Source organism: Entelurus aequoreus, linkage group LG04, assembly GCF_033978785.1.
Source record: "Entelurus aequoreus isolate RoL-2023_Sb linkage group LG04, RoL_Eaeq_v1.1, whole genome shotgun sequence".
NCBI lineage: Eukaryota > Metazoa > Chordata > Actinopteri > Syngnathiformes > Syngnathidae > Entelurus > Entelurus aequoreus.
In genome coordinates this window covers 3,711,577-3,734,159 of record NC_084734.1, presented here as the reverse complement: position 1 = coordinate 3,734,159, position 22,583 = coordinate 3,711,577, and the positions used below count along the sequence as shown (strand labels likewise).

General features: G+C 38.6%; 1 protein-coding gene across 7 annotated transcripts in view; it reads right to left on the bottom strand.

Annotated features, from left to right (window-relative positions):
• The window catches only part of LOC133648190 (protocadherin alpha-C2-like), a 206,226-nt gene that overhangs the window by 55,353 nt on the left and 128,290 nt on the right, over positions 1-22,583 (bottom strand). Inside the window, exon 1 of one of the 7 annotated variants that reach the window (XM_062044021.1) lies at positions 13,649-16,261. The exons of 5 other annotated variants lie outside the window; for them this stretch is intronic. In XM_062044021.1, coding sequence (XP_061900005.1) covers positions 13,649-16,051 — 2,403 coding nt within the window. In that variant the 5' untranslated portion in view covers positions 16,052-16,261. Of the gene's footprint in view, positions 1-9,569; positions 12,052-13,648; positions 16,262-22,583 lie in introns of those variants that run through there. One more of the 7 variants, XM_062044024.1, reaches the window with a different exon arrangement.

The window sequence follows — 22,583 nt, the reverse complement described above, 5'->3', positions numbered from 1 at the left end:
CTTGTTTAAAATTAAATTGATTCATGATACAGATATATACTATCATATATACTATCATCATAATACAGTCATCACACAAGATAATCACATTGAATTATTTACATTATTTACAATCAGGGGTGTGGAGGAGGGGGGGGATATGGACATCAAGTAGTGGACATAGAGAGAGAGAGAGAGAGAGAGAGAGAGAGAGAGAGAGAGAGAGAGAGAGAGAGAGAGAGAGAGAGAGAGAGAGAGAGAGAGAGAGAGAGAGAGATCAGAAGGCATAAGAAAAAGTATCTGCATTTGATTGTTTACATTTGATTATTAGCAATCCGGGGAGGGTGTTAGTTTAGGGTTGTAGTTGCCTGGAGGAGAACATTTATTGTGGTTTTGAAGGAGGATAGAGATGCCCTTTCTTTTATACCTGTTGGGAGCGCATTCCACATTGATGTGGCATAGAAAGAGAATGAGTTAAGACCTTTGTTAGTTCTGAATCTGGGTTTAACGTGGTTAGTGGAGCTCCCCCTGGTGTTGTGGTTATGGCGGTCATTTACGTTAAGGAAGTAGTTTGACATGTACTTCGGTATCAGGGAGGTGTAGTGGATTTTATAGACTAGGCTCAGTGCAAGTTGTTTAACTCTGTCCTCCACCTTGAGCCAGCCCACTTTAGAGAAGTGGGTAGGAGTGAGGTGGGATCTGGGGTGGAGGTCTAGAAGTAACCTGACTAGCTTGTTCTGAGATGTTTGGAGTTTAGATTTGAGGGTTTTGGAGGTGCTAGGGTACCAGGAGGTGCATGCGTAATCGAAAAAGGGTTGAACGAGAGTTCCCGCCAGAATCCTCAAGGTGCTTTTGTTGACCAGAGAGGAGATTCTGTAGAGAAATCTCGTTCGTTGGTTAACCTTTCTGATTACCTTGGTTGCCATTTTATCACAGGAAAGGTTAGCCTCTAGAATGGAACCTAGGTAAGTGACCTCATCTTTCCTGGTGATAATGTCACCCATTTATGGTGAAGTCATTGACTTTCTTAAGGTTGATGTGGGACCCAAACAGGATGGATTCTGTTTTACCCAAGTGTCATAGTGAATTACTATGAGCGAGAAATGGCGTCAGAATTGTATCCCAAACAGTCTAATAGTGCTTCATGTCCTTCTGCTGCCACAATCCCTGCAGGAAGCCATGCGGTGACAGAGATGGAGAGGCAGTCTGAGCGGTAGCAAAGGGGGCAGGACACAGATAAATTGGTCCCTCTGTTGGAATAAATTGGTAGTACAAGACGTGGACACGTGATCGCCCTCCCACTCCCCATCCACGAGGGTTTTTCATTAAGCTAAATCTCCCTAAAGCATAATCCCTGCTGCAATGACCTCAAGGGAAGGAGAGCGAGGGAGAGTACATGCAGAATATTAATCATTTGCATCGCTGTTTTCTAACACAACGGTGACCTGAAATTAATAAAGCAAGTATAAGGTAAACAAAGAAGAATATAGCAAATCAGGATGCCATGACAAATCCATCCGAAGTCATTATTGGTGCCTATATCTCATGCTCCTCTGTTCCACGTGACACAGCAAAGCCCAGATTAGACATAAGCAAAGACAATGAACATGCAGGAATAATTCCAGAAAACAAATGTCCGTATACGGTAATTCAAATCAGCAGCGGACGTCTTACATCATTTTGTGCCGAATACAACGTTCATATTCACAAACGTCAGTCCCCCGATAGCCCTAATCTTTTTACACAGGTGGACGCAGAGACTTCCTCTGACTGCGTTTGTTTGTGCTCATCCCCTGTGAACCGGGCTTTCAGAAATGAAGGGCATGCGAGAGTGGGAACTAAAAGCAGCACAAATCCCTCCTTCTGAGGTTAAACTGTGTCTCCCCAATTCAGCCTTTGCATAAATCAAAGTGACGCTAAACAAAGCTATCAGGACAGGCAGGCTTTGGACACTTCGCTCTCCCCGCTCTTTATCCTCCCCGTATGGGGAACTAGGATGGAAGCCGAGGTTCTGAGCATGACAAAGCTAATCTTACGACAAAAACAACATCCCGATGCCACTCCCGAGTGGGAAGGGAAGGCAGAAATGCATGAGGAAAGGCTGGAGGAAATGGAAGAGAGAGGGTGATAAATTCTCTCCTTTCGCTGTGACCAATTGTAAAATGTTACACTCAGCTTCTGGGCATCAATTTATTTTTTTTGGGCCATCTCATCCTCCTCAAAAGCCTCTGTTTTCTTATTATCTCTGGCTCAAGCTGCTGCATTTGCATCTCGGTCTAAAATCCCTGCCTTCTTTCTCTCGTTTTACACATCTCACATTGCATTCTTTCTGTTTTACGGAAACACTGCAGCCTTCCTTCCCTGTCTTTCATTGCACATGCTCTAATGGCAGGCCGAGTGGGGGCCGTGCGCACGCAGGCAGCTCCTAGGAAACAGACGAGTACATGCTTTCATTAAAGGATGAGAACAGTCTCCATGGTAACCACAGACAGCAGCGCCTGCCTCGCTCGCACAAAGGACACGCCCTTTTGTGTGTGTGTGTGTGTGTGTGCGTGTGCAGGAAGTGCTCTACATGAGGAGTGACGGATGAATAATTGGGATGCTTGGTTTAAGAAAGACAACAACCTCAAATAAAATATTCCCTACACTGTAAAAAATAATTCTGTAAAAAAAAAAACGGTCATCTACTGGCAGGAAACGAAAACCATCAAATTAAAGTAAAACATTGTAAACCAAATAATGATCAAAAACATTATATTTAGAGAAATTTTCATGAAACGTTTTGCGGAAAAGTAGCGTAATTTTACAGATTTTTACTAAATTATTAAGATCAACCACCTTTAATAAAGTGACGATGCAAACAGTTCTGCAGAAAAATACTTTTATTCTACATTGTTAGCATGGACATAGACTTTTATATAACAAGCTACGTATTTAATGAAAGATAATTACTGTAATTTTACATGAATTTGAAAGTAATTTGAGAAAACAGAAAATGCTATGTATAATTAATTTGGTATTTTTCTGTAAAAAAAAATAGAAATATACATAGTTTGTCATTACTGGCATATTACTTAAAACAGGGGTCACCAACCTTTTTGAAACCAAGAACTACTTCTTGGGTCCTGATTAATGTGAAGGGCTACCAGTTTGATACACACTTAAATAAATTGCCAGAAATAGCCAATTTGCTCAATTTACCTTTAACTCTATGTTATTATTAATAATTAATGATATTTACACTTAATTGAACGGTTTAAAAGAGGAGAAAACACGAAAAAAATGACGATTACATTTTGAAACATAGTTTATCTTCAATTTCGACTCTTTAAAATTCAAAATTCAACCAAAAAAAAGAAGAGAAAAACTTAAAAAAAGAATTTATGGAACATAATTAGTAATTTTTCCTGATTAAGATTAATTTTAGAATTTTGATGACATGTTTTAAATAGGTTAAAATCCAATCTACACTCTGTTAGAATATATAACAAATTGGACCAAGCTATATTTCTAACAAAGACAAATCCTTATTTCTTCTAGATTTTCCAGAACAAACATTTTAAAATAAATTCAAAAGACTTTGAAATAAGATTTAAATTTGATTCTACAGATTTTTTAGATTTCCCAGAATAATTTTTTTGAATTTTAATCATAATACGTTTGAAAAAATATTATACAAATATTCTTCGTCGAAAAAACAGAAGCTAAAATGAAGAATTAAATTAAAATGTATATATTATTCTTTACAATAAAAAAAAAAAAATTTTTACTTAAACATTGATTTAAATTGTCAGGAAAGAAAAGGAAGGAATTTAAAAGGTAAAAAGGTATATGTGTTTAAAAATCCTAAAATCATTTTTAAGGTTGTATTTTTTCTCAAAAATTGTCTTTCTGAAAGTTATAAGAAGCAAAGTAAAAAAAAGTAATGAATTTATTTAAACAAGTGAAGACCAAGTCTTTTAAATATTTTCTTGGATTTTCAAATTGTATTTGAGTTTTGTCTCTCTTAGAATTAAAAATGTTGGGCAAAGCGAGACCAGCTTGCTAGTAAATAAATACAATTTAAAACATAGATGCAGCTCACTGGTAAGTGCTGCTATTTGAGCTATTTTTAGAACCGGCCGGCGGGCTACTCATCTGGTCCTTACGGGCTACCTGGTGCCCGCGGGCACCGCGTTGGTGACCCCTGACTTAAAATAACAGGCGGATTGTTTATTTACAGATCATGTCTTCAATTCTACAGTTTTATAAACTATTTTAAAAAAAATAGAAAAATTACAGTAGAAATTTAGAGTAAATTAACCATAAAAATAGGATTTTTTTACAGTGTATGCTTTTTGTCCTCTTTAACAACGACTGTATGAGTGAATTTACAGTAGGATACAATCAATGAACTGTGCACCACTTTGCTGTGAGCCTCATGCAGGTTAATGCACTGAAGAATCAATAATTCAATACATTTTGCAACACCGAGGGAGCTAGAAAGCTTTCCTGTGACATCATCATGTTATGTGACGTTGTCACATCTAAAATGGTCTACGACAGGGGTCACCAACGCGGTGCCCGCGGGCACCAGGTAGCCCGTAAGGACCAGATGAGTCACCCGCTGGCCTGTTCTAAAAAAAAGCTCAAATAGCAGCACTTACCAGTGAGCTGCCTCTATTTTTTAAATTGCATTTATTTACTAGCAAGCTGGTCTCGCTCTGCCTGACATTTTTAATTCTAAGAGAGACAAAACTCAAATAGAATTTGAAAATCCAAGAACATTTTTTAAAGACTTGGTTTTCACTTGTTTAAATAAATGCATTAATTGTTTTACTTTGCTTCTTATAATCAATCTGGTCTCGCTTTGCCCGACATTTTTAATTCTAAGAGAGACAAAACTCAAATAGAATTTGAAAATCCAAGAAAATATTTTAAAGACTTGGTCTTCACTTGTTTAAATAAATTCATTATTTTTTTTTTACTTTAAATTTGTTTTGCTTTCAGAAAGACAAATTTAGAGAAAAAATACAACCTTAAAAATGATTTTAGGATTTTTAAACACATATACCTTTTTACCTTTTAAATTCCTTCCTCTCCTTTCCTGACAATTTAAATCAATGTTCAAGTATTTTATGTTTTTTTATTGTAAAGAATAATGAATACATTTTAATTTAATTCTTCATCTTAGCTTCTGTTTTTTCGACGAATAATATTTGTGAAATATTTCTTCAAACTTATTATGATTAAAATTTTAAAAAAAATATTCTGGCAAATCTAGAAAATCTGTAGAATCAAATTTAAATCTTATTTCAAAGTCTTTTGAATTTCTTTCAAAATGTTTGTTCTGGAAAATCTAGAAGAAATAATGATTTGTCTTTGTTAGAAATATAGCTTGGTCCAATTTGTTATATATTCTAACAAAGTGCGGATTGGATTTTAACCTATTTAAAACATGTCATCAAAATTCTAAAATTAATCTTAATCAGGAAAAATTACTAATGATGTTCAATAAATTATTTTCTTAATTTTTTCAAAAAGATTCGAATTAGCTAGTTTTTCTCTTCTTTTTTTTCGGTTGAATTTTGAATTTTAAAGAGTCGAAATTGGAGATAAACTATGTTTCAAAATTTAATTGTCATTTTTTTCATGTTTTCTCCTCTTTTAAACCGTTCAATTAAGTGTAAATATCATTAATTATTAATAATAACATAGAGTTAAAGGTAAATTGAGCAAATTGGCTATTTCTGGCAATTTATTGAAGTGTGTATCAAACTGGTAGCCCTTCGCAATCGGGCGGAAGGCGGGGTACACCCTGGACAAGTCGCCACCTCATCGCTTGGTCCAATTTGTTATATATTCTAACAAAGTGTAGATTGGATTTTAACCTATTTAAAACATGTCATCAAAATTCTAAAATTTATCTTAATTAAAAAAAATTACTAATGATGTTCAATAAATTATTTTTTTTAATTTTTTCAAAAAGATTCGAATTAGCTAGTTTTTCTCTTCTTTTTTTCGGTTGAATTTTGAATTTTAAAGAGTCGAAATTGAAGATAAACTATGTTTCAAAATTTAATTGTCATTTTTTTCTTGTTTTCTCCTCTTTTAAACCGTTCAATTAAGTGTAAATATCATTAATTATTAATAATAACATAGAGTTAAAGGTAAATTGAGCAAATTGGCTATTTCTGGCAATTTATTTAAGTGTGTATCAAACTGGTAGCCCTTCGCAATCGGGCGGAAGGCGGGGTACACCCTGGACAAGTCGCCACCTCATCGCTTGGTCCAATTTGTTATATATTCTAACAAAGTGTAGATTGGATTTTAACCTATTTAAAACATGTCATAAAAAATTCTAAAATTAATCTTAATAAAAAAAAATTACTAATGATGTTCCATAAAAATTGTTTTTAATTTTTTCAAAAATATTCGAATTAGCTAGTTTTTTATCTTCTTTTTTTTCGGTTGAATTTTGAATTTTAAAGAGTCGAAATTGAAGATAAACTATGTTTCAAAATTTAATTGTCATTTTTTTCTTTTTTTCTCCTCTTTTAAACCGTTCAATTAAGTGTAAATATCATTAATTATCAATAATAACATAGAGTTAAAGGTAAATTGAGCAAATTGGCTATTTCTGGCAATTTATTTAAGTGTGTATCAAACTGGTAGCCCTTCGCATTAATCACTACCCAAGAAGTAGCTCTTGCTTTCAAAAAGGTTGGTGACCCCTGGTCTACGATTTTAAGGGCGGCGCATGGAAACAAATGCACGCTGTACTGATGGCTGCACCGTGCACATAAACCCTCCTCCTCTTAATCAGCCACACAGGCCACGGCTGGCCCAAGGTTCACGATGACTAACATTAGGTGTTGTCTGCCCCGCCCCAGTTAGCCTCGCCGCAGAGCAAAACGCTGAGCCGAGAGGAGCCGATAGCGTGGTTGGTGCTGAAGCTGCAGTAGCAGCAGGGAGCGGAAAATTACCTGCCCCTCCCCCCCCCCCCCCAACCGCTCACACTCACAGAGAGCCGCAGCGTACAGAATACACGTTGGAGCACTTTCATGCAGGGAGAGGGCTCCAGGCATTGTTTCAGGAAGCAAAACATGGGGAAGCTGTATTGGGAGAGAAAAGGGACGCAACAGAGCAAGCATCCATCTTTAAATCACAAGATGACCCACTTGTGCACACACACACGTTTCCTTCACTGCGTGTGAGCACACAAAGCCTCTGTCAAATCTCCCTCACACTGAAGCAAGGACAGTCACATCCAACCATGCTTGTTTGTCCTGGACCACTCCCTGAAATGAGGTCATGTCGTCTGAATGACTCACAGCATCACCGATAAGCGGAGATGAGATGAACTCACTGCACTGGCACTGTCCCACGTGTTCAATGCATAGAATCAAACAAAGAATAAATGAATGGATGAATGAGTAGGCAACATGTACACACAATGGTCTGTGCTTTGATTGAGTGCACCGCAGCTGCATACATTCAGTGTACACATTAGGAATGCTAATGAAAATATATTAGATCATGTTTGCAATGCTCCGGGGTTGGTAGCACACATGTCTGCAGAAATGGACATTAATTCCCTGTTAGCTCTGTCAGCTGCTCCTCCACTCAGCAATCGGTGGTGAAGGAGAGGGGGATGGGAGTGAGCAGCATGCATAAGGAGGAAGAGAGAGAAGCTGGGTTTTTATGGATGCCAATGTCATTCTGGGTGTTGTGCGTCAGGCAACACGGGAACACAGGGGCTGGCAAGAGTAAGGGAATAAAGGTCAAAGTGGATTTAAAAAAAAAGTAGGACTGGTGGATTTGATTGCACAACACAATTTTGGTGCAGCATGCTGTTCAATAAACATGTTTGAAGCCAGTGTGGAGAGAATAGCAAGCCACTGTGACGCTATCTAAAAACATAGAGTGAATCAATGACATAACGACATGCTATATATACATATATACATATATATATATATATATATATATATATATATATATATATATATATATATATTAGGGGTGTGGGAAAAAATCAATTCCAATTCAAACCGCGATTCTCACGTTGTACGATTCAGTATCGATTCTCATTTTTCAAAAATCTATATTTTTATTTTTATTTTACTTTATTTTTATTTATTTTTTAATTTTTTAATTAATCAATCCAACAAAATAATACAAAGCAATACCATAACAATGCAATCCAATTCCAAAACCAAACCCGACCCAGCAACACTCAGAACTGCAACAAACAGAGCACAAACACGACACAGAACAATCCAAAAGTAGTAAAACAAAAATGAATATTATCAACAATAGTATCAACATTAGTTACAATTTCAACATAGCAGTGATTAAAAATCCCTCATTGACATTATCATTAGATATTTATTTAAAAAAAAGAAAACAAAAAAAGACACAATAGTGGCTTACACTTGCATCGCATCTCATAAGCTTGACAACACACTGTGTCCAATATTTTCCACAAAGATAAAATAAGTCATATTTTTGGTTCATTTAATAGTTAAAACAAATGTACATTATTGCAATCAATTGATAAAACATTGTCCTTCACAATTATAAAAGCTTTTTTTTACAAAAATCTACTACTCTGCTTGCATGTCAGCAGACTGGGGTAGATCCTGCTGAAATCTATGTATTGAATGAATAGAGAATTGTTTTGAATCGGAAAAATATCGTTTTTGAATCGAGAATCACGTTGAATCGAAAAAATCGATTTATAATCGAATCGTGACCCCAAGAATCGATATTGAATCAAATCGTGGGACACCCAAAGATTCGCAGCCCTAATATATATATATATATATATATATATATATATATATATATATATATATATATATATATATATATATATATATATATATATATACATACACTACCGTTCAAAAGTTTGGGGTCACATTGAAATGTCCTTATTTTTGAAGGAAAAGCACTGTACTTTTCAATGAAGATAACTTTAAACTATTCTTAACTTTAAAGAAATACACTCTATACATTGCTAATGTGGTAAATGACAATTCTAGCTGCAAATGTCTGCTTTTTGGTGCAATATCTACATAGGTGTATAGAGGCCCATTTCCAGCAACTATCACTCCAGTGTTCTAATGGTACAATGTGTTTGCTCATTGGCTCAGATGGCCATTGTCCATTAAACAAATTGCAAAAGATTCACCAACACAGATGTCCAGAATACTGTGGAATTTTTCAATGAAAACAGAGGAGTTTGTACGGTGACACATTGGGTCCGAATACTTCCGTTGCCGTCGTGACGTCACGCGCATACGTCATCATACATAGACGTTTCCAACCGGAAGTTTCCCGGGAAATTTAAAATGTCACTTTATAAGTTAACCCGGCCGTATTGGCATGTGTTGCAATGTTAAGATTTCATCATTGATATATAAACTATCAGACTGCGTGGTCGCTAGTAGTGGCTTTCAGTAGGCCTTTAACATGTACTACCATTTTAAATTTGCAAGCAGGTCACACACGGCCTGCTCCACAAGCAGCACCAGGGACAGCTCAGCAGGACAGACTAAGATGAAACAATAATAACAAAGCTGCCTCAAGGACATAGAACTCACCTTATCCGTGTTAGGTAAAGTTTGAGTCCTGGTAAAGGTGTCTCCTCCATTAATACTGATCAATTCAGCATCTACAGATGGAAGGGATGCCGGGAAAACCACTACGTCACTCTTAAGTGTGTCTGAGCTGAAACACACGTCATACTGCTGAGTAGCTTTGGAGTAAGACCAGCTCCCGTCAGGATGGGTGGTGATCATGGGGGCGCCGTACCTGCCGAAAGTGCCCTCTGTCTGTCTGTGGCATCGGACGGCTACTAAAGTGATGAGGCTGAGCAGAAAGATGAGCGACACGGCCACAATGGCGATGAGCAGGTACAGGTGTAAGTCGGAGAAGTTCTCCTCCTTTATGGGCACATGTCTGAACTGAGTGTGGATGTCAGCTGTGCTTTCAAGCACCACCACATCAATAGACACAGTAGCTGACAGGGAGGCTTCTCCATGATCACACACCGACACCACCAAGGGGTGACTTTTCAGGTCATTGTCACTCATTCTCCTCTTGGTGCGAATCTCCCCGGTGCTGGTTCCGATCCGGAAGAGGTTGTTGTTGTTGCCTTTGGGCTCAGACAGGTGATAGGAGAGCAGTGCATTGTATCCAGAGTCTGCGTCTACAGCCCTGATCTTTGCCACAAAGTATCCCGCTTCAGCAGAATAGGGGATGCTCTCACTGTTAACGGAGCTGTGCTCGGAATATGGCGCCAGAATGGTGGGACTGTTGTCGTTCTCATCCAGGATAAAAACATTTACAGTCACGTTGCTGCTGAGTGGAGGAACACCAGAGTCCGTGGCCTGAACTTTAAACCGGAACGTCTCTAACTTCTCATAGTCAAAGGACTGCAAACTGACTAAATCTCCACTCTCTGAGTTAATGTTAATATTTAATCTCACGACATCCTCTTTGAGATTGTTAGCATTCATTATTGAAAATGATATTTTGGCATTTTCGCCCATATCTGGGTCGACTGCGCTCACGGTGTACACAACTGCCCCCGTAGGACTGTTCTCTTTCACAAATATATTAATAACAGGTTCTCCAAAACGGGGTGCGTTATCATTAATATCTGAAACATGTACAGTAATTACATTTACACTGGAGAGGGAAGGGACACCTTCATCCGACGCAGTTATTGTAATATTATATTTAGAAACTTGCTCTCTGTCCAAAGCTCCGTCCACCACAAGTGAATAATGATTCTTGTAGGTGTTTTTGATTTTGAAAGGGACAGACTCAATTATTTTAACGTTAACGACGCCATTTTTTCCCCCGTCGTTGTCTTTCACCGTTAAAAGTCCCACCATTGTGTCGAGAGGCGCATCCTCCCTCACCACGTCGACCGACGACGTCACTGATATCGCGGGTGGATGATCATTAATGTCGATGATTTCGACTAGTACTTTACAATGCGATGCTCTCGGACTGGAGCCTTTGTCTTTTGCTTGCACTCTGATTTCTACGGCGTTGTTTTTCTCGTGATCTACTTCACCGTTTACTGTTATTTCACCTGTCAGAGGATCGATAGCAAAGTGTTCGACATCATCATCACTGTTGTGTTTAATGAAAGAATACACAATTTCTCCGTTAAGACCCTCGTCTAAATCACGGGCATGCACAGACAAGACGCTTGTGCCGGTCGGCGCGTTTTCTATTACGGTGGCTTTGTACAACACTTTGTCAAATATTGGAATATTATCGTTAGCATCTTGTACATTAATTGTGACCTCTAAGGTGCCTGTTTTAGCAGGTTTTCCTCCATCCAGAGCCGTTAATGTGAGTTTTATCACCGATTGTTTCTCACGGTCTAAAGGTTTTTGCAGCACCATTTCAGCAGACATAGATTGCTCTCCGACATTTTGCACATCCAAGGAAAAATGCTCATTTTGGCTCAATTTGTAGTTTTTGACTGTATGGCTGCCAACATCTGCGTCGAAAGCTTTTGCCAGTGAAAATCTTTCTCCAGGATACGCAGACTCAGACACATTAAGAATAATCCCAGGTAGTCGAAAAGAGGGCGCGTTGTCATTTATATCCACAATTTTAACCTCAAAGCGATAGAGATTCAGCGGCGCGTTTGCGATGGCTTCCACCTCCAAAGAGCACTTCACACGGCGAGAGCACAGCTCCTCTCGATCAATTCTGTCCTTCACCACAAGTATTCCCGTTTTAGCATCCACCTCCAAATACCTGGCATTCGGCCCCGTTATTTGCAACCCTCGCAATTCCAAATCAAGTCCATCCAGGTGCAAGTCTTTGGCCAGATTCCCCACAGTGAAACCGGGATTCGACTCCTCTGTCACGGTATAGACAATCTGTGCAGACGCCACACTCCATATGTGAAACAAAGGCAAGAAATAGTACATCCAAAGGCGAGAATTGTCCTCCAGTTTCATTATTTCCCAGTTTTTTAGACAGATAGAACCACAATGTTCGACTCCACATGCAGAAACATTTTAAGGCATCAGAATCAGAGCACGGAATGAGGAGTTTTTTGTCAACCGGACAAAGAATCACGCCCCGTCTCCCAATATGGACATAAGGAAAAAAACGTCTGAATTGTGCACGATCTGTGAGCCGAGTGCGACATCTACTGGTGAAAAATATGTACTTTTTTGCGCTTGATGCCAAAGTGGCACTTGCAAAAACATTATCAAGTAATACCAAAATCCACATTTATCACTAAAATCGTACATACAATATGTACTTTATCATCTCTCCAATTTGCAACAGTCAAGGGAATATACATTTTAAGTATGTTTTGGGGGCTGTAAAACGTCATGTGCCTACTTTTCTGAATCACATATGTTGTCTCCTCATTTGTTACTATAATAAAGTTCAAGTTAAAGTACCAATGATAGTCACACACACACTAGGGGTGGTGAAATTAACCTCTGCATTTGACCCATCCCCCTTGTTCACCCCCAGGGAGGTGAGGGGAGCAGTGAGCAGCAGCGGTGGCCACACCCGGGAATCATTTTGGGGATTCAACCCCCAAATCCAAGCCTTGATGCTGAGTGCCAAGCAGGGAGGTAATGGCTCCCATTTTTATAGTCTTTGGCATGACTCGGCCGGGGTTTGAACTACAACATTTTCCTGAGCCTCAACAAGGGTTGCGCTAGCCTGCTAGCGGCTGACGTCCATCTGAGACAGCAATCCTTGCCTCCATAGCTGAAAATAAACTACCCTTTTTACAAGTATCGTTATCACGAGAAATACCTAAACATGAATCACACCTATAAGCTTTGCTAACCGCTAAGCTAGAGCTGTTAAAAGTAAACAAAGGTGTATGGACAGTATCAGCACAGTCAAAATTACAGTGATTAGATCGATTTTTTTTCTGATCATGAAACATTTTGTCATGTTTGTTATTGTTTACAAACTTGGGAAGTACGTCGCTGGAAACAGAAGGACTGTAAAGGCAAAAAAACAATGGATTTATATCAACAATAGTAGTAAATGATTTAAATATGTATTCATTATATTGTCACACTGCCAACCTATGATTTTGTCTAATTATAAGTATGTTAAAACATTAAATCATTCAATGATCTTGACAATTTAAAGTATCGGCATTAGTATGACTAATACTGTCCCAGTAACTACTTGGTATATTGGATCGATAGCCAAATGTGTAGTATCGTCCAAAACTAATGTAAAATATCCAAACAACAGAAGAAAAAGTGCTTATTACATTTTACAGAATTGTAAACGGAAACCCTTTTACAAGAAAAAGTAACCAGCTATGAACATTAAATTAACAAGTATCGGATAATAGTTTTGAGAAAATAATACGCCCAGAGATAATGCAATACTTTACCGCATATGTCAGCAGCCAAATCAGGGCCTTTGTAGTCCATTTTGAAATGGTTATATTATTATTTACATACCAAATAATATATTGTGACAGATGTTGTCATCTAAGGCCATATCACCCGCCTCTATAGTGTCTTTTGTATCATTCTAATACATTAATCAAGTAACAACAATTCAATCCACATAACATGGCAGACAGCAACATACACTATATACACATCGCAATCATACCATACGTGCAAAGGGAAGCCTGTGAAAATAGTGTTATTACCTTGTCATTGTTAGGTAAAGTCTGAGTCCTGGTAAAGGTGTCTCCGCCATTAATACTGATCAGTTCAGCATCTACAGGTGGATAGGGGGCGGGGAAAACCACTACGTCACTCTTGAGTGTGTCTGAGCTGAAACACACGTCATACTGCTGAGTAGCTTTGGAGTAAGACCAGCTCCCGTCAGGATGGGTGGTGATCATGGGGGCGCCGTACCTGCCGAAAGTGCCGTCCGTCTGTCTGTGGCATCTGACGGCTACTAAAGTGATGAGGCTGAGCAGAAAGATGAGCGACACGGCCACAATGGCGATGAGCAGGTACAGGTGTAAGTCGGAGAAGTTCTCCTCCTTTATGGGCACATGTCTGAACTGAGTGTGGATGTCAGCTGTGCTTTCAAGCACCACCACATCAATAGACACAGTAGCTGACAGGGAGGCTTCTCCATGATCACACACCGACACCACCAAGGGGTGACTTTTCAGGTCATTGTCACTCATTCTCCTCTTGGTGCGAATCTCCCCGGTGCTGGTTCCGATCCGGAAGAGGAGGTTGTTGTTGTTGCCTTTGGGCTCAGACAGGTGGTAGGAGAGCAGTGCATTGTATCCAGAGTCTGCGTCTACAGCCCTGATCTTTGCCACAAAGTATCCCGCTTCAGCAGAATAGGGGATGCTCTCACTGTTAACGGAGCTGTGTTCAGAATATGGCGCCAGAATGGTGGGACTGTTGTCATTCTCATCCAGGATAAACATGTTGACAGTCACGTTGCTGCTGAGTGGAGGAACACCAGAGTCTGTGGCCTGAACTTTGAACTGGAACGTCTTTAACTTCTCATAGTCAAACGACTGCAGACTGACTATATCTCCACTCTCTGAGTTGATGTTCACCACTGACCTTATTGGGACACCATTTGCATCTCCCACTAATGCATACGTGACTCTTGCATTCTCATTTAAATCAGAATCTACAGCAGTTATTCTGTTGATGCTGGCTCCCACAGCACTATTTTCCTTAACGTATATATTTATAATAGGTTCAGGGAAACGTGGAGCATTATCATTAACATCAGACACCTGAATTGTGATAACACTGCTGTTCGATAGCGGTGGCCTGCCTTCATCAGTTGCCACAATAGTGACATTATACAAGACACATTCTTCCCTATCAAGGGGGCCATCCACAACCAGCGAGTAGTAGTTTTTATAATTTGATTTAAGCTTGAAAGGTGCAGAGCCAGTTAGTTTACACTGAGTGTTTCCGTTCTTCCCTCCATCTTTATCAGTCACGGTCACTAAAGCCACAACACTTCCCATCTCTGCATCTTCTTTAACCGGATTCATGAGTGACGTCACTACTATTTCCGGGACGTTGTCGTTCACGTCCAGGACTTCCACCAGGAGTTTTGCATTAGCTCTCCGAGGCGACAAGCCTTTATCTGTAGCCTGGACGTGAATATCATACGCTGCTTGTGCCTCGTAGTCTAAACGTCCTTTTACAGTGATCTCACCAGTTTCTGCGTCAATTAAGAACACACCTGCTGGGTCAAAGTTAGCACGTTTAACAAAAGCAAACCTTAATTTCCCGTTGTCACCTTCGTCTAAATCGGTAGCACTCAGCTGAATGACTAATGACCCAGACAGGGCATCTTCTTTTACGCGTGCTTTATAAAGCGCTTGGCTGAAGGAGGGCGTGTTATCATTAACATCCAGAACATTTACATTCAACTCCAGCGTTCCAGTTTTGGCAGGTTTTCCTCCATCTATAGCGCTGAGTGTTAATTTGATTGTGGCTTGTTTTTCTCTGTCTAAAACTTTCAGCAACACCAACTCTGCAGACGCATGCTCGCCACCGCCTTGCACATCCAGAGAGAAATATTCATTCGGACTTAATTTGTAGGTCTTTACAGAGTTACCTGCAGAATCCGAGTCAAGCGCCAGTGGAAGTAAAAAATGCTCGCCAGTGGGGGAAATTTCTGATACATTAATAAGATGAAACTCCTCCACGAAGCGAGGTGCATTGTCGTTTAAATCCTCCACCACCACCTCAATTCGATGCAGCCCCACCGGGTCCCTCAGAACTGCCTCCATGTTGAGAGTGCATTTCTTCGCACTGTGACACAGCTCCTCACGGTCTATTCTCTCTGCAACATAAAGTTCCCCCGTTCGAAAATCGGCCTTGAAATAGTCCTTACTGTAGCTGGACACCACATTTAGATCCCTCCTTTGCAAGTCTCTAATGTTGACGTTTAAATCCTTCGCCAGGTTTCCCACCACCGTTCCTTTGTCCACCTCCTCGGGAATGGTGTAGGATATCTGCGCAGAGCAGCGGTCCCATACAAGCGCAATCAACAACACGCACAGCCGGCGAGGTCCCCGTCCGACACCCATTGCTTTTTCCACGGATTCCACCATCAGTAATATTGCATTTTATCCACAAAAAAGAGCTCCATCGTCCATAACGCCATCATCCACGCTCCTCCTCTTCTTTATGGCATCGTCTTTCTGCCGCCCCTCGCACAATGCGATATGTCCGATGACGCCACACAAGAAAGTGGCGACTGAGAGCTTATCACAAAGTAACGGTCAACTGCGACCTCAAGTGTTTAAACTTAGAATGACAGTATATATATTTTTAAAAAAAATACATACAGCCAGCGGCGCCGAAAAGGGGGGGTAAAGGAGACGGATTCTAGGGGCCCATGATGGAGGGGGGCCCAGAGAGGCCCCTAATGATGATGAAATTATAATACAGAAAAATGACACTAAGTTATTAACTAACATATAATCACACATGCTTTATTTTCCATGTCCTGGTAACAATACCTTTTATTTGTTTTGGAAGCATCAACACCTGCAGGGCCCTCTCTCCCCCCCCCCTCTATTTAGGTAAAATGGTTCAGTCCGACTGGATCAGCTGCAGGTAGAGCACCGCGATTTGTCCCAGACAGACAGCGCCAGAGCGCAGCAGCAGTATATGCCTCAAAAATCAGGCAGCCAAAAAAGAAAGGAAAATAAAATAAGAGAGGAGAAGGAGATGAAGGGTCGACAATATGTCACCCAATATTTCCACAAAAAAAAGGTGGGTTTGTTAGTTGTGGTGGAAAGTTATCCATGTTAACTTTGTCCCTGTCTGTGGTAATAAGCTAGCTCACTTTTCTCACCGTGTTAGCTCCAGAAAACTCTGGATTTTTACATTTTACTGCTATATTAGTTAAATAATCAATCCAGTCAAACATTTATCAAGCTGTTCTTATTCAATAATAGTTGATCTCCCCTCTGTCAAAATGAACAGAGTCAAGTGCTCCAGCAGCAGCAGCATATACAGGTAAAAGCCAGTAAATTAGAATATTTTGAAACACTTGATTTATTTCAGTAATTGCATTCAAAAGGTGTAACTTGTACATTATATTTATTCATTGCACACAGACTGATGCATTCAAATGTTTATTTCATTTAATTTTGATGATTTGAAGTGGCAACAAATGAAAATCTAAAATTCCGTGTGTCACAAAATTAGAATATTACTTAAGGCTAATACAAAAAATGGATTTTTAGAAATGTTGGCCAACTGAAAAGTATGAAAATGAAAAATATGAGCATGTACAATACTCAATACTTGGTTGGAGCTCCTTTTGCCTCAATTACTGCGTTAATGCGGCGTGGCATGGAGTCCATGAGTTTCTGGCACTGCTCAGGAGTTATGAGAGCCCAGGTTGCTCTGATAGTGGCCTTCAACTCTTCTGCGTTTTTGGGTCTGGCATTCTGCATCTTCCTTTTCACAATACCCCACAGATTGTCTATGGGGCTAAGGTCAGGGGAGTTGGCGGGCCAATTTAGAACAGAAATACCATGGTCCGTAAACCAGGCACGGGTAGACTTTGCGCTGTGTGCAGGCGCCAAGTCCTGTTGGAACTTGAAATCTCCATCTCCATAGAGCAGGTCAGCAGCAGGAAGCATGAAGTGCTCTAAAACTTGCTGGTAGACGGCTGCGTGCCAGTGCCAGAAACTCATCGACTCCATGCCACGCCGCATTAACGCAGTAATTGAGGCAAAAGGAGCTCCAACCAAGTATTGAGTATTGTACATGCTCATATTTTTCATTTTCATACTTTTCAGTTGGCCAACATTTCTAAAAATCCCTTTTTTGTATTAGCCTTAAGTAATATTCTAATTTTGTGACACACGGAATTTTGGATTTTCATTTGTTGCCACTTCAAATCATCAAAATTAAATGAAATAAACATTTGAATGCATCAGTCTGTGTGCAATGAATAAATATAATGTACAAGTTACACCTTTCGAATGCAATTACTGAAATAAATCAATTTTTCAAAATATTCTAATTTACTGGCTTTTACCTGTATATATATTTACCATTCTTTCATATATTAAGTTCTACTTAAATTATGAGAAATCATATATGGCCATTTTGTATTCTGATGGCGTTTTTGTTTTTGCTGAGATTTTTTTTTCTCTCCACTGATTATAATTGCTATTTTTTTCATGGAAGAGTTTATTTCCAATTTAAGAATCAGTGGTGCAGCAAATAAATGACTCAAAATGAATTCCATTGTATTCAGAGTGCTCAGTTCTTCCCCTACTGTACATGTCAGCTGTGATGCTGTTCTTCTTTCAAAAATATGGTAATGATAGTCAAAAATAGCATTAAAATTCACAATTGTATGTAAAATAGCATCAAAAAATGTTGCCGCTGTGTTGGGGGCCCTGTAAAGATTCTTTTCGTGGGGCCCAAAATCCCTAGCGGCGCCCCTGCATACAGCCATACACAATAAAGCTTCTAAATATTGTATCTTAAATGATTAAACTTTAAGGCAAAATGAACTCTTAATTAGGTTGTAATGATAAAGTGACGATCATTTCCTAATAAATGGTCAGGAATAATATCACCACAAATGGGAGTAATGCCAATAGTTAAGTTAAAGTTAAGTTAAAGTACCAATGCACACACACACTAGGTGTGGCGAAATTATTCTCTGCATTTGACCCATCACCCTTGATCACCCCCTGGGAGGTGAGGGGAGCAGTGGGCAGCAGCGGTGGCCGCGCCCAGGAATCATTTTTGGTGATTTAACCCCCAATTCCAACCCTTGATGCTGAGTATTATGACATGAGTACAAAAACAACAAATACTTATCAGTAGGGATGTCCGATAATGGCTTTTTGCCGATATCCGATATGCCGATATTGTCCAACTCTTTAATTACCGATACCGATATCAACCGATATATACAGTCGTGGAATTAACACATTATTATGCCTAATTTGGACAACCAGGTATGGTGAAGATAAGGTACTTTTTAAAAAAATGAATCAAATAAAATAAGATAAATTAATTAAAAACATTTTCTTGAATAAAAAAGAAAGTAAAACAATATAAAAACAGTTACATAGAAACTAGTAATTAATGAAAATTTGTAAAATTAACTGTTAAAGGTTAGTACTATTAGTGGAGCAGCAGCACGCACAATCATCTGTGCTTACGGACTGTATCCCTTGCAGACTGTATTGATATATATTGATATATAATGTAGGAAGCAGAATAATAATAACAGAAAGAAACAACCCTTTTGTGTGAATGAATGTAAATGGGGGAGGGAGGTTTTTTGGGTTGGTGCACTAATTGTAAGTGTATCTTGTGTTTTTTATGTGGATTTAATAAAAAAAAACAAAAAAAAACAACAACAAAAACGATACTGATAATAAAAAAAACGATACCGATAATTTTCGATATTACATTTTAACGCATTTATCGGCCGATAATATCGGCAGACCGATATTATCGGACATCTCTACTTGTCAGTATACAATAACACATTATGACCAGAACAAATTATAAGTAACATATCAACTGACAATGTTTTTTTGTAAATATCTAAAGAGTAACAGCAGACAAAAAACAAACAGGTGTGTGTCGTATCGTAGCAATGAAGGGAGTGTTTATGTTTCAGAAGCAAGAACGCTCAACCCAAACTGTTTTCTGTGAGAGGGCCGGTGTTGTGCCGGATCATGCACCCCCCGCTGTAGAATGCACCCCCTGACGGGAGCGCGCTTATTTATGGGGTGTGAAATGCACAATCAATGCAATATTCATAATGTTTTCTTATTTTGGGACAAATAGTGTACAGTGTGCCCCCCCCCCCCTCTTTTAGTGTGTGTACATTTTTCCTCATTTTCATTTAATTTATTTGTAACATGTAGACATTCCACAATCTGTGGTTATTTATTTATTTATTGTCTATGCTTAAACTCCTATTTTTCCTTAAAATTGTTTTGCATATCCTACTTGCCCTTTGGTTTGCATTCCTATAACTTATTTTTACATATCGACCATTTTTTTTCATTTTTTTGAGATGTGGAGGATGCACTGACAGTTGTCGATGTAAAACAGAATAAAGCAAGTTAATTTCAATTAAAAACTCCCATTTTAATGTACATACTTAACTGTGGCCCGTCAGGGGGTGCATTCTACGGCGGGGGTGCATTATCCGGCACAACACCGGCATTCACGTCTATTTATGTGTTCTCACGTCAAATCCCAACAATACATTTTTTTTCTTATTTCCAATTGTCAATCTTTTTGCCTTTTATTTAAAGAATATGTTAAAGTATTATGTTGGTACAAGTAGGGAATTACATGCTGTTTAATTCAAAAGCAAGCAAGAAAGCTGTTGTTCCATTGCATGTTCCAACAGTATTCAGCACCATGGACAGCGGCATTCATTTCCCCTATAGCACATTGAGGGTCAAGGCACGGCCTTTCGAGCACCGGGAGATGACGTCACGCTTCACAGCATAACCCACGCACAATCAAAACAAGTTTTTTGTATCATTTAATATCTGTGTGATTAAAATGTGATGTAAACTCTGAAGGCTTGAAGCTGATGTCGGTACTATTTATTTTATTTATAACAAGGACGTATAATCAAAATACTTGCTGATTTAGAGTAAAATAAAAACTACATCCTGGACTATTTGACATTCAGTCATAGGGTGTCAACTGATCCCACGCCACCTGCATTACCATCACTTAGTGTAAGTATCGTGGTTTACATAGGAAAACAAACATTACACCAGGGGTCGGCAACCCAAAACGGTGAAAGAGCCATATTGGACTAAAAAAACCAAAAAAAAAAATCTGTCTGGAGCCGCAAAAAAAAGAAAAGCTGTATATCAGTCTTATATTGAAGACAACACATGACGTAAGTGTCTATATTAGCTATAATAGCCTACTATCAAAATGACTATGTGTCGCAGCCAGAAGCAAATCTGTGTTGACAGAAATCAGAAATATATTTGTTCTACACATTTTTACAACATTAGAAACCATTAGTAAATCAGAAACTACTTAGAAGGTGAGATAACTCCTGGAAATTACTGGGTTTTAATGGCCAAAGGTATAGATGTTGTCTGGAACAACATGGCACACAAACAACTATCAGAAATGCAGCCAATATTACCTACAGATAATGTGTCATGAGACATGCAAATATCAATTATACACAAAGAGGTTACAATTAAAGGATATTAAATTAGCTCAAATATACCTACAATTGAGGCATAATAGAGATGTCCGATAATATCGGTCTGCCGATATTATCGGCCGATAAATGCGTTAAAATGTAATATCGAAAATTATCGGTATCGGTTTTTTTTATTATCAGTATCGGTTTTTTAAATTATTTTTTTTATTTTATTTTATTGTATTTTTTTTTTATTAAATCCACATAAAAAACACAAGACACACTTACAATTAGTGCACCAACCCAAAAAACCTCCCTCCCCCATTTACACTCATTCACACAAAAGGGTTGTTTCTTTCTGTTATTAATATTCTGCTTCCTACATTATATATCAATATATATCAATACAGTCTGCAAGGGATACAGTCCGTAAGCACACATGATTGTGCGTGCTGCTGGTCCACTAATAATACTAACCTTTAACAGTTAATTTTACACATTTTCATTAATTACTAGTTTCTATGTAACTGTTTTTATATTGTTTTATATTGTTTTACTTGTTTTTAATGTATTTATCTTATTTTATTTTATAAATTTTTTTTAAAAAGTACCTTATCTTCACCATACCTGGTTGTCCAAATTAGGCATAATAATGTGTTAATTCCACGACTGTATATATCGGTTGATATCGGTATCGGTTGATATCGGTATCGGTAATTAAAGAGTTGGACAATATCGGAATATCGGATATCGGCAAAAAGCCATTATCGGACATCCCTAAGGCATAATGATGCAATATATACATACAGCTAGACTAAATAGCCTGATTAGCACGCCAACAAGTCAATAACATCAACAAAGCGCACCTTTGTGCATTGACACACAGCATGAAACTTTTGGTGGACAAAATGAGACAAAGAAGGAGTGGTGTATTTTACATGTAAAAAATATTTTACATGTAAAAAAACAGTCCACAAGAATTCAAGAACCGCCGAAATTAGTAGGACAAAAAGATGTTCACCAAAAACGCATATTAAACATTGGGTTTTCTCACAATGGGGAAGGTTTGTGTCATGTTTGTCCTCAAACTAAAACCATACTAAGACAAAAAAAAAAAATGTACCCCCATCTTTTTCCAATTTCAATCATTTCTTAAAAATGCTCCAGGAAGCCATTAGGGCGGCGCTACAGAGCCGCATGCGGCTCGAGAGCCGCGCGTTGCTGACTCCCGCAATATACTATTAGTGTTAACTAAGGACCAAATAGCACATATTTAAACAGGGTGACAAATATTCTGTCAGCGCACTCTTTACATCACTTGGGATTTTATTATAACTCAATTCGCAATGATCAACAGAAAATAAATTATGCATAAATGTTAAAAAATATATCTAAAAAAAGGATTTAGCCTACCTTACACTACGGTGAATTCAAGAACCGCCGAAATTAGTAGGACAAAACGA